Source organism: Conger conger, chromosome 6 (assembly GCF_963514075.1).
Source record: "Conger conger chromosome 6, fConCon1.1, whole genome shotgun sequence".
Lineage (NCBI taxonomy): Eukaryota > Metazoa > Chordata > Actinopteri > Anguilliformes > Congridae > Conger > Conger conger.
In genome coordinates, this window is record NC_083765.1 from 40335934 (window position 1) to 40348747 (window position 12814).

At 42.2% G+C, this 12814-nt stretch overlaps 1 protein-coding gene across 1 annotated transcript in view; it reads left to right on the forward strand.

The window, feature by feature from the left end:
• Positions 1-12814, forward strand: part of LOC133131552 (collagen alpha-1(XXV) chain-like) — a 65125-nt gene that overhangs the window by 14769 nt on the left and 37542 nt on the right. Inside the window, exons 6-10 of the mRNA XM_061246927.1 lie at positions 1188-1223; positions 6216-6242; positions 8608-8652; positions 10200-10226; positions 11638-11682. Of these exons, the coding sequence (XP_061102911.1) occupies positions 1188-1223; positions 6216-6242; positions 8608-8652; positions 10200-10226; positions 11638-11682 (180 nt within the window). The remainder of the gene's footprint in view (positions 1-1187; positions 1224-6215; positions 6243-8607; positions 8653-10199; positions 10227-11637; positions 11683-12814) is intronic.

Here is a 12814-nt window from a genome sequence, read left to right on the forward strand (position 1 = left end):
TAAGGCCGGTTCTGTGCACATCCAAATAAAGCTTTTAAAGGGGGCTGAAACACACTCATCATCGTACAGGGCCTTTAAACACTAATGACTCCAGGAGAAGTGGTCTTTCTGGGGAGTTCGCTAAAACTTTTTTTTTTTTCTTTTTTTTCTTTTTTTTCTTTTTAGGAAACTTTAAAATAACATACAAAATGTTACAAAATGTGGATACTATTCTTGGCCTGCTTGCATTATGGGCAGATACAGAATTTCACCTGGGGTCACCTTCAAGAAAGTTTTGAATGGTGTAAATTGTGGTCAGGTTAGCAGCCCATGATGGTCGGTAAGGGACTGTGGCAGTTTTGGTTCAGAATTGTTTTGGTTTTTTTTGGGGGGGGGGGGGCAGGTTCACTCCCCAAAATGGACCCGCCAGTTTGAACTGATGTATTACATTATGATGAAAACTACAAAAAGTCTTCTGGTATCTCACGGTAAATACAACAACAAAATTAACACAATACTGAAATTCAAGGTCTTAGATTTTGACTTGCATCACTGTGGAAATTATAACACCTGTACCTACAAAATCTTTATGTGCAGAATATCAGGACTGATTTCTGGAGAAGAAAATACAGTACAGGCCCTATGCATTATGGTCAGCTTATGTCAGCCTATGACAATCTGCATTTGAGCTGTGTTCAGTTTCCAAGGTGACATAAAGAAGGAGCGTTTAACTAGACTGGAAAGGCTCCGTTAGATCTGGAGATAAGTGCAGCTGCATTATGTTTTATAATAACTGCGGTAAGCTGCAGTAAAACCCGTTGCTTTACTGGCAGCATTAGCTCAGGAGGAGAGTGCGGTAGGTTGCTGGTTCAAAGTTTCGAAGTGTTCCTGAGCAAGTACCCAACCCCCAATAGGTGCCTTGCATGGTTGCCGTTGTTGTGTGAATGGGTGAATGAGAGACATTTGCTGTAAAGCGCTTTGGATAAAAGTGCTTTATAAATCCAGTTCATTGACCATTTACTGGCCATGAGACATGCAATACGAAGTTGGAAGGTCAAGCTCCCAATGGGGAGACTGCTTTGAGGTCTGGAATGGAGGTCCGGACATCCTACGCTGTGTAGCCCTATGGCCAGGAGCTGGAGCTGGGGAGTGCCATTTTTGATCATGTCACACCCTGTTCTGTTCCTTATTTTTCCTTTTTTTCACAGGGAGATCCAGGAATGCCGGGGGAGATCGGACCGCGGGTAAGTCTTCCCACCGTGCGTTGTGCCAGGGCTGAAATGACCGGCATCTCTGGTTTGGAACGCCAGCGTTCCCGATAGTAATGGCAATTCATGGGAAATGGAAATTCCTTCAGAGGGAACTGTCAGGTATCCAGGTCCACTGCAGTGGTTTTCCATCATGGCCGATCAATGCCACGGGTCATTTAAGGTCCGGCTCCAAACAAATATGGAAATGATCTGGAAGTCGTTACAATAAGCAAGCTTTTTAACAAAAGTCCAGGGCGGACTGCTTCATGGATTTAATGAGTCGGTTTTCTTAGTTTCCTCTCATTTCTCTTCAGCAGACACAGAATAAAAAAGATTGTAACTCCGCAAAGATGCACCAGTGCAACTGACTGAGTTAAATCCACAATCTTTGAGTTCCAAATCCAGGTCCCCAACCATTATTCCCACACACTGAAGACATCAAAGAGACAAGGTGCTCCAGTTTCACTAGTAGGCTCTAAAGCACTGCTTCCCAAACTCGGTCCTGGGGGACCCCTGTGTATGCTGCTTTTTGTTCCTACCACAATTGCAATGCCAGAACTTTAACAAACTGATAATTTTTCTTAATGATGTGCTGTTTATGTATTAAGGGATTATTTACCCTCTTACACCATGTCACCATGTCAGATGAATAATAAAATTACAATGTTCATATTGTGCTTATTCGGATAGTGCAGTGGGTAGCACTGCCGCCTCACAGCAAGGAGGTCCTGGGTTCGAATCCCCGTTGGCCGGGGCCTCTCTGTGTGGCGTTTGCATGTTCTCCCCGTGTTTGCGTGGGTTTCCTCCGGGTACTCCGTTTTCCTCCCACAGTCCAAAGACATGCAGGTTAGGCTGATTGGAGAGTCTAAATTGCCCATAGGTGTTAGTGTGTGAGTGAATGGTGTGTGTGCCCTGCGATGGACTGGCGACCTGTCCAGGGTGTATTCCTGCCTTTCGCCCAATGTATGCTGGGATAGGCTCCACCCCCCCTGCGACCCTGTTCAGGATAAGCGGGTTAGGATAATGAATGAATGAATATTGTGCTTATTGTGCTATATTGCAGGCAATTGCATAAAAAAGGCAACTTATTTGTAACTGTTCAAACTAATAACTGAGGTGAATCAATAGGCTCCTAAGTGGTGAAATTGTGGACAGCTGGCCACTAAAGCCAACCACGTGGAAGATTATAAAATGTCAGAAACAAAGCAAATGATAACGAGCCAAACCTGCATTAATTTGGAGCCCGTTGATTAACGTCAGTCTACCATTTGATAAAACAATGTGACCTTGTTTTATGTAATTGTTTGCAATATAGCACAATAAAAACATTCTTCATGGCATGCATAACTATGTCTGAGAAAATGTGACTTTAGAGGGTAAATAATCCCTCTTTTTTGTTTGATTTATTTTATTGTATTTTATTTATTTTTTTTAACCACACAGTGTTTTGACGTAGTGACTCTTGTTACAGAAAAATAAAACTAATTCCGCAGCAGTTTGGAACTAGTTAGAACAAAGTTATCATTTATTTGCCTAGTGCAAATTGGACAGTGTGGCTTCATCCGTGCCACATGTTTACAATTGGAGTTACTTTCATTTTTTTAAATGACTGCATTGACATGTCTCGCTTATCGGCAGCCGTTGGCAAACCACAGAGACTGTTTGCGTTTAGCGGGATGAAGCGCGTGCGTTTAGTTTCTTTGAGCTGAATGTGAGATTTAAGCTTTACGATGGATCCCACGCCCATCCGTTGATCCCAAAAATGCCGGCAGCCGCTTTCACCTCGGAGTTGTTTTTCGCGTGTCGGGGTAAAAGAGGACCTGTGGTTTTCATCCAGTATCGGAGCCAAGCTTTACGACTCCCTGTCACCACCCGCCGCGAGACACACAGACCAAACGTACTCTGTGCACTTTGTGCCAATGATAAGTTCTCCACTTGAGTGATTTCTTTATCTCTAAATCGTGTTTGTCGAGCAACAATGGGATTAAAAAATAATAATGAAAAAACAAATAAAAAAACAATGACTAATTTTTAAAACTGGTCTCGGCTGGAGACTATTCTTTCAGGAAAGAATAATTGAAAAATGATTTTATTCACAGATTTCACTTTCATCTGTGCCGTGTGAAATTAGTTTGGATGAGAAAATGAAAATCTCCTGACCTGTATCACAGGCACATCTGAAGGAGACAGCCGTTCTGGCTCATCCTCGTGGTTTTGGAATGTCTTTGCAGTCGCAGCCCGTTTCTGGGTGACCAGTTGGAGTTGAAGCTGATTGCTGTGATAAAATTGAACAATTTAAGCGGAGAGACAGGCCTCAATGTATTGTGTCATAAAGTTTACCTGAAAAGAGAGAAGGAATTTGTAAGAAGGAGCGAAGTGCATTTATTTTTTACATTTTACTATGAGTATTTTGTTGTATGGGCAAAGCAGCTGTAATACAGTCGGAAATGATGTGACATCTGGGTTTGGCTAATCAGATTACAGGAAATGCAGTTCCAACTTTCTCCATCTGCACAGAGTTCTGGCCTGGGCTATCTCTCATTCTAACTGGTGAGCGATTGCCTATAAAATCCTATAAAATCCAAGAGGAAAATCAGATGGAATTAAACCTGAAAGCAGGGTTGAAGGGGGCCAAGCAGTCCTGCAGGGCAGGGTCACCATGGCAACTTGATCGGATCATGTTAAAAATGTGGCTGTAAGCACTGATGGCAAGTTTTATGTCAATTGACCAAAGATTGGGTGTAACTGATATATGAGCTCATGTCCTGTTTAGGTTGTTTGTCTTTGATTTGGCTGCAATGGATGAATGTTTTTGAAAATCAAAAATCCATCTGATAGCTTTCATGATGCTTGGTCCGAAGATCATGTATTTTTTTCCACATCCATGAGATATGCCCTCACTTCCTGTTTGGTGGCTTTACCGCCAATTTTGATTGACTGTAAAAGTTTTTGAAAATCAAAAAACCATCTGATCCATGGTGAGGCTTGGTCCAAAGATCATCTCAGCCTAATTTGGTGAAGATTGGGCAAGCTTTGTGGCCTGTGAATTTGTTTAACCTTTTGATAAAATCCAATATGGCGGCTGCATCAATTAGGTTGTAATTTAAACACTGTGTATATATGCAGTATTGTGCAAAAGTCTTGATAAGTCTAGATTTTCTTCTCCATTAGTGTTACAGGAAAAGAAAAGGTCAAATTTGAGATTTCTATATGAATTTCAATTATTTTTTATTTTGTTAACTAAAGTAACATATTATGTAATAGAGCACTTGTCCAATAAAAATGAGGCTGTCTGGGATTACCTGGAGAGCCAGCAACAAGCGAGACAGCCAAATAATTGAGGCAAGTTCTCCAATATGTTTGGAACAACCTACCAGACAGTTTTCTTAGGTACACTGCCCTGCCGCTTCATAAGAGACTTGATGCCGTTTTAAAGGTGATGGGTGGTCACAACAAATATTCATTTAATTTAGTTTGTAACCATTTACTGCTCATGTAACTTTTTGATATTAAGAAACCTTGCATTTCTTTTTTTTTTTAAAGCATCATTGCTCTATGGATTTTTGCTCCAAAGACTTTTGCATTATACTGTATGTTCTGGCACTTTAGCAGTCCCCCCCACACCCCCCCACCCCTCCCCTCATGATAAATGCCTGGCACCTGATCTGAAGAATGGGAGACCCCCACTGCCAGATCTCACCCAAACAGATAAGACGTGCCAAATGGCATCTTCCAGTTCCTGAACCGACCGCTGAGAATCCCCCTCCATGTTGGTTGCCCATAACAACACAGTGCGTGTCCCCCCCCCCCCCCCGACATCCGGTGATGACAGCGCTGCATGTTGAAGACCACACATGAAACATGAAATGTGGCCCCGGTCAGAGCGTGGCCCTTTTTGTTTTTGGGGTCTCCCCCGTCGCTCCTGGGCCGGACCCAGGGTTCAGACCCAGGTTCCTCACCGCCTCTCCAGCCCGGTCCCTGAACGAGACATCCCGGATCTGTGCCCCCCTCTTGTTCCCTCTTAATCCCCAGGCATGGTGTCTCTGGTGCTGGAGAGAAGAGACCATCTGTCAACACAACACACAAGAAACTCAGCCTCCCAGCACACCATTATACAATATTTCTCCATTTACATGTGTGCATAATGTACAAAGCACATCAGTAACAACAGCACATATTAGATAATGGCATATCATTGAGCAGCAAAATACACATATTATTCCGCATATGTTTATATGCATAAGTTTGCAGTATTAAAGAACTACCCTGTCAAAATGACAGAACACTTCAGGCATCAGTTTAACGGATCTCTGACAGTTGACAGTTAAGCATTGGCGTGCCGTTGATTGTCGTTGAAGGACCGTATCACTTCTTGACCGTCTTCGAGAGGCAATGAGGTGATTGAGCTCATTGAGTCGAGAGTGAAAGCAGCGATGTGCACTTATCCAATGCTCTGATTCATTCAAAGCCTGTCATTTTCTTTCTTGGCGAGACACTGCAGTCCTGCAGCCTGTTGTTGATTGCCCATCAAATGCCATCGCACACCAGGGAACAATACCAGCTACTACCAGTTACCCATTGCATAAATCTCACTAGAGATGACCCAGCAAAATGTATTGGGTGGCCTAGTGAATTAGCAATGTTTTGGCCATTCTGCAGGCAAGAGAGGCAATGGAGCAAAAAGCCCCTATTCGCACCGACCAGCTCTATGAATTACCATCTGCTAACCAATCTGCTAAATCCACGTTTCGGAAACCAGTAAGCCATTTAGTTTTGCGTTGGGCTGTTTTAAGTAAGCTTTCCGTTATGTCTGCCGGTTTGACAGTTTCTCCTGAGGGGGAAAGGTGGATTATTTCCCCTAGTTGACGCCAGCATCCCGTTGGATTTGTGCTGATTAGCTAGAATGGAAAGGAATGGGTTTAATATAGCCAGCTCTGCTGAAGGTACAGTAATACAATTATTTTCATCTTTTCTCCTTTTTTACAGGGACCAGAAGGACCCCTAGGAATTAAGGTATGGTTTGTTAATTTTGCCGTCTGCCGGCGCGAGTGCGTTAGCATTATGCTGCGCTAACCTGTTCACTGTCAGGCTGGAGGTTGTGAAGGAGTGCACAGCGATCACTTCCTGATTGCTCCAGCAGGACTCCATTTTGTGCCTATGGGCCGGAGCTTAGTCTCAGTCCGTGGCAGGTGTCAGTGCTGAATGTGAAATCCAGGTACTTCCGTAGGATATAGGGTGTCATCGAGAATATGCGCATCCCATCCTAACCCCCATCTGCAGCTGGACAATCACAGCACCCCCATGTGACCCCATCTTCATCTTTCCATGGAAAATTAGATTTTCAAGGTAGTTCTTGGGATTTTTGAGGAGCAGACACCCACAGTGACCACATGTAGAATCGCACACAGACACACACACACACACACACACACACACACCAGACCTGGGTAAAATATGAAATTGTTTTTGATTCAAAAACCTTTACTGAGCTTATCTGGTGTATTGGAACCTATGAGATACTCCCCTCCCTTATGGTCCTCTTGGTTGGCTCAGTTGCACCAGGCAAGATCAATTAAGCACAGAAACAGCACACACACATGCACATACAGACACCCCTGCGAACACACACACATGCAGATGCATAAACACACATGCACACACATATGCACACGTGTACATGCACACAAACACATACACACAGAGGATGTGACACAGGCTCTTTGTTCATGATGTGATCAGCAGCTGTTCTCCGGGCTGAGATCCGGTAGCAAGCTGGGTTGTATTAGTGAATCCAATCAGACACTTCCTGTCTGGCTGTTATCTGTTTCCTGTGAGTCTGGGGTCATAGGTCAATCCACTCACTGTCTGTGAGACGCAACAGATATCCTCCCCCCTTCCCTTGGTTTACAGTTACTCTCATCGTTCATACCCTTAATGCCTCAGGCTCGTCCACAACAAGAACAATCTCTATAACAATCACTATAAAGATAACTATAACAATCACTATAAATATGTTGTTTTAAAAATTCTAACTCAACTGGACTCCACAGCTATAACAACAAAGACTGTGACAAACAATATCTGCGGATCACTTCCAGAGCATTTTTTGTTTTCTTTTTCTTTTTTTTACAGCTGCATGAACAATAAAATGCTGACTGCCAATCAATATCCATCTGAACTCACAGGGCATCACATTCAAAATGGCAGATGAAACGGTCGAGAGACTATTTACAGAACGTTATCGTTCATCAGTGTGGTTGGTCACATCGTCATGGTTATAGTTATGGTTCTTAGTGTGAATGTGCCTTTGATCTGCCTCAAGAGCCTGTTCCTCAATCTCCCCATCCTGCTTCGCCTCCATGCACTCTTCATTGAGAGTAATGGCCCCAAAGATATTATATATAATATGAGTGCTCGTTTAATGGCAATGCTTTAAGCATGATTTAAGCATCACACACCGCCTGAACTGGTTGACTTTTTAAGAGTTTTGGAGAGGTCATATAAACTTTTATTTGATGTGTGCTAGAAAGGAGGTCAATTGCCAACAAATTATGAGAAAAATGATGGCCAATTTCACTCAATTTTGAAAAATAAATCTCAATGATATAGCGAGATCAGTGTCTAGTAATGAAGATGAATGACTCTTACTGTATGTTAATGTTGGATAATCATTAATAAACTGTCAGAACATTTTCACAGGTCGATGTCACACAGAGGGATCCTTTTTATGGCTTTTTGGGGAAAATGGTGAAAAAGGAGAAATAATTAGTGGGGCTCCAGACAAAAAAAACATTCTTTAAGGGGCCGTTAGAGTTGACAGAAAGCCAAGCAGAATCCATCATGCTGTACGCTGCTGTTTAAAACTATTCTGTACTAAAGGACTTCATTTCAGACAAAATGTGTTCATCAGTCAGCAGGCTATTGCGGAAGGCTTCTGAGGGCTGAAATATTCTCTCAAACAGTCATTAAAAAGTAATAACATGAAACCAGTTAATACACACTGTATCCATAAGGGACCTTCATTATGGTGGAAAGCACCTGTATGGTGAGTAAAATGGTGGGCAAATAAATAACTTGATGGAGAAGGGGGAGATGAAATGGAGGAAAGTTGGTTGAGGTCCCAAACCCCTGGTGTGAAAGTAGCAGAGACCTGCCAAACTGCCACTTAATCACCTTTTTAAAACCTGCTTTTGCAAGGCATGAGGGAAGGTCCTTCTCGGGGTAGATTTCCATCTGTGCGGGCTGTGTCGTTTTAAAATGGCGGCTGGCTCAGTGCTTGGTTGGAATACTAGGAAAGCTCGGTGGCGAAGCCGCTATGCTCTGAACGTTGAATCCCACCAACAGTATGAACGTTGTAACTGATGCTTTTTGATTCCAGGGATTGATAGGCCCCCCAGGACTACCCGGTGTCGATGGACTGAAGGTGAGTAGAAGTCTTTAAAACGGTATCTGTAGAGATGCTCGGTGGCTCATCCTGCTAAGGCTTTGTTCCACTGTTCAGTACTGTTCGGCTTTTTTATCAATACCCAATGGATATCAGTGTTGTTTTTCCCCCAAAAGCGTTTCACATTGTTTACTACTACATTAAAGTCGCCTAAACGCTCCACAGTGGCGTTTATTCTTATTAAAATTGTTTTACGATAGACCAAATCACTTAAAAATACTGTGATTTGATATATCGTACAGCCGTACTGATTCGGAGGACAGTGCGTGCAGTACTTGCTCCATGCTATTCCAAATGGACAGAAGCGGTAACACACACCCACACACACACACCAGAGGTGACTGTTACCTGTCTCAGGGCTCAACACTTCAGGTTTAGGCCTGACTGATGCTTCACTCTCACTCTAGAACCCTCTCTCTGGGGCCCAGGTGGAAATGTGCAGTTTCCTTTAGCGCCCTGCCAAAAAAAGATAATTTTTTATGGCCCCCTAGGATCTGTGTTAAGTAACCAGACTATTTTTGCACTGGCTAATGGATTACTTTTCAACCTTAATTTAAACCCCTCCAACATTCCCCTGAAGGGGTTACACTGCCTTTCATTTGTAAAGCAAAATGTAAAAAATATCCTACAATGGAAGCGGTTATCGGTTTGATCTCTATTCACGGATAAGCGGATGAAGATAAGGAAAGCTCAGGGAACAAGAGAAAATGAATGACTGATCGCAGATAGGGATTTGTACTCGTGAACCTTGCTCATTTTTAAAGAGAAAGTGGTAAAAAAAAATTTGAAGAATGTCAATTTATAGAAATCTGTGTGAATTATGAGCAGTGTCATTTATCATTAGTTTAAACCGATAGCACCGAGGTCTGTTTCATTATTGTGGCCACTCAGTTCTTATTTTAGGCACGATTTATCTTGCAGACCGCTCTGGTTAAGACTGTGGCAATATTTTGAATTTCCAGTGGAATTTTGGAATCTAGTCTGATGAAAGAAAAGTTCTCTCTCCACCAGTGGTTCCTAAAATCAGGTTTCTGCAGATCTATCGGACCATATGCCTTCCTGGCTTCATTATGGAGCAAAATGTGAACTCAATCCTATTTTTGGTGGTCGGTTGTGGTTTGCAGTATTGGAGGCTTGTGAGTTAATCTGATCGGCTACTTATTCAGTGTTATTTTAATATTTTGTCACATTCAGGCAAAAGTTAATAATCAAGAAGGCTCTTGACTTGCCTGCACGTCATCTAACTTTGTGTTGTTCATTTTGTCTGGGTGGGAAAGTGTTTATTTAAATCTACTGAATTATTCAGGGTCGAGTCCCATAGGCTTTTCTCTTCTTTTTTTATTGGAAAACTAGAAATGTGAGAAGCTCCAATTCTAATTTAATATGAATTTAGTCATAAGTAAAAATTGATCCCATATGACTGTAATTTCATTATTTATTTTTTATCACAAGTACTGTTTAAAATTACACCTCCTCTCTCTCTCTCTCTCTCTCTCTCTCTCTCTCTCTCTCTCTCTCTCTCTCAGGGTGAAATGGGAGAACCAGGCGAGAAGGTGAAACCTTAATTAAGTTCATCAAATCAAGCTCTGGCTTAACAGGAAAATAGATTTTGTGCAGCAGACGGTAATCCTGAAATAACAGTTTTACCGTACTGAACAAGGAACTGGAGAAACAAAAGACCTTTACTTGCTCCTGAGTGGAGAAGGTTGGGTCCCCACCACAACATGCGATGCCATGCAGGTATCAGTGAAACCAGACTCTTTCGGAGTCCCCCTCCTAATTTCAAAAGCAGGCTCATTGGGGGAATTCACAGACCCTGGCTTGGGGCATATGCTACAGCTCGATGCTTCTGCGATACAACAGGGTTGTTTGATTGGCAGAGAGGAGCTCAAATGCAGCCCTCCGTACACATACTTTTGGCTCTTTGAGCACTAAGAAGATTAACCCCTTAAGGTGTGAGGTCACAAACATGTGATTAGAATGTTCTTACTCAACATTCTAATGCTGATATAGCAATCTCTACTGGTAATTGAAAGCAATGGAGGTTTATAACTCAATTGAACAACGTGAACAACCTTTTCTTCAACGTGTCAAGGGTGCATCAATAACTGTGTACAGGTCTACGCACATTTACAGAGAGTCAGCCTACCTCCCTCTGGTGACAGAACCGTAAGCAACAGCTATTGCATTAAGAAGGCATCTGCTTTATGCATACATTTATATTGCATCTCCAACATCTAGCAGCACAGAGGTTTATAAATAGCATGTGGAAACCGTTTCGCATCATTTTTGAGAGGAGTCCGGCCTCCAGGGAGAAGCAGCTGAAGAGCAAAACATTACACAGATACTTTAATATAATTAACTTTCCCCCTAATTACCTCTACCCTTTGTCAATGCCGGTGGACATTCCATATTGGTGTGAAAGTAACACATTATAAAGTGCACATGCACAGCGGAAATGCCAACGAGAACTTCACAACCTCCCAGTAACGTTGTTGCAACATTACCACATACAGTAGCTGCAATGATGATAGAGGTGTGCATCTGGAGACACAGATAAAATGATCCGAAAGTATATCACAGTGTTCAAGACCTACCCTTATCCTGCCTATCGGGGGCTGCCCAACCCTGTTCCTGGAGATCTACTGTCCTGTATGTATTCACTCTAAACCTAACAAAGCACACCTCATTCAACAGCTGGAGCAGGGCAGCCAAACCTTGTTCCTGGAGATCTACCATCCTGTTTGTTTTTATTTCAACCTTAATTTCACACACCTGATTCCACTAATTAGCAGCTTGATAAGATCTCTAGCTGTTAAATGAGGTGTGCTTTGTTAGGGTTGGTGTGAAAACCTACAGGATGTTAGATCTCTAGGAAGCGAGTGTTGGAGAGAAGTGTGGTCCTCCAGGCTGCTCTCCTGGAGGTAGAGGCGGTCTGATGTGCTATTTGTGTTCCTCCTGCAGGGAGACATGGGAGAAGATGGCTCTAAAGGAGAGTTGGGAGAGAAGGTAAGGTCTGCCATTTTGTGAACATTGTGGATCCAGAGCTTTTTATCCAGGTCTGGAAGTTGATGGCGGCAGAGGTTTTGTTTTAGTCTCAGAGAGGTTCAAAGTCATTCTGGTTGCATATGAATTGCACTTTTGCCAACATGCAGCAGACTACTGTATGTCATGGGTGTATTCAAAAGTATTTTTTATTTTGTGCCTTTGTAACCCACACTCATTGGTAATCATCCCAAATCAGAGCATCTCATATCACTTTCCAATTTGCACACAATTTGAATATATCAGAATTAATATTGATTACAGGGAATAGTCAGTTTTGGACCAACTAAAATTCAAAACATTTTTCACAGTGTCAGTCACCACACTGTAGCACAGCATCTTTTAAAATTCAGGCTGATACTGTATTTCAGATGCAGGTCTATAAACTGTCATAATAATAATAATAATAATAATAATAATAATAATAATAATAAACTTTATTTGTGTAGCATAGTGTAACTCTTGACAAAACAACGGCAGAAAGAATATACCTGGCAATATAATTAATTATGAACCACTGTACAGTCACTCCAGAGTAGTTATTTGTGTTTGAGGGTTGCCTCAGGGTATAAAATATATTCTGTATAAGCAACCACACATGCCAAACCACCATCTTCCTCAATCCTCGTATTAAATTGACAGCATTCATGCTCGTTTTCTTTCTGGCGTTGTCATAATTTCAATTGGATTCACCATCCAGAGTTCACGCATGGCACTGGGCCCCTCCAGTGTGTGAGTAATTTTGTGTGTGAAGTGTAAATATTTAAGGGGGTGTGAAATTATGTGTGACTCAAACGAAGCCAGTCCAAATGAGCTTAATTCAGTTTCAGAATTTTAATGCAACGACAAAAAAAAGAATAAAGAACTACACAAATTCCCACAACAAATAAAAGCCTGTGTTTTTTGGGCTGTGAAAATGTGGGCCATTTAAAAACAGTGCTGTACTTGAGTTCTTGAGTGCAGAAGTCCATCTGGCCCTGTCCCAGCTCAACCATCAGCGTTGGCAGTGGGGTTTGTACATCTCCATAACTACAGTTCCCCCAGAAACAGCTGCTCAGCTTTTTACATTATTTATCAACTTAAGAGATGGCCTTAT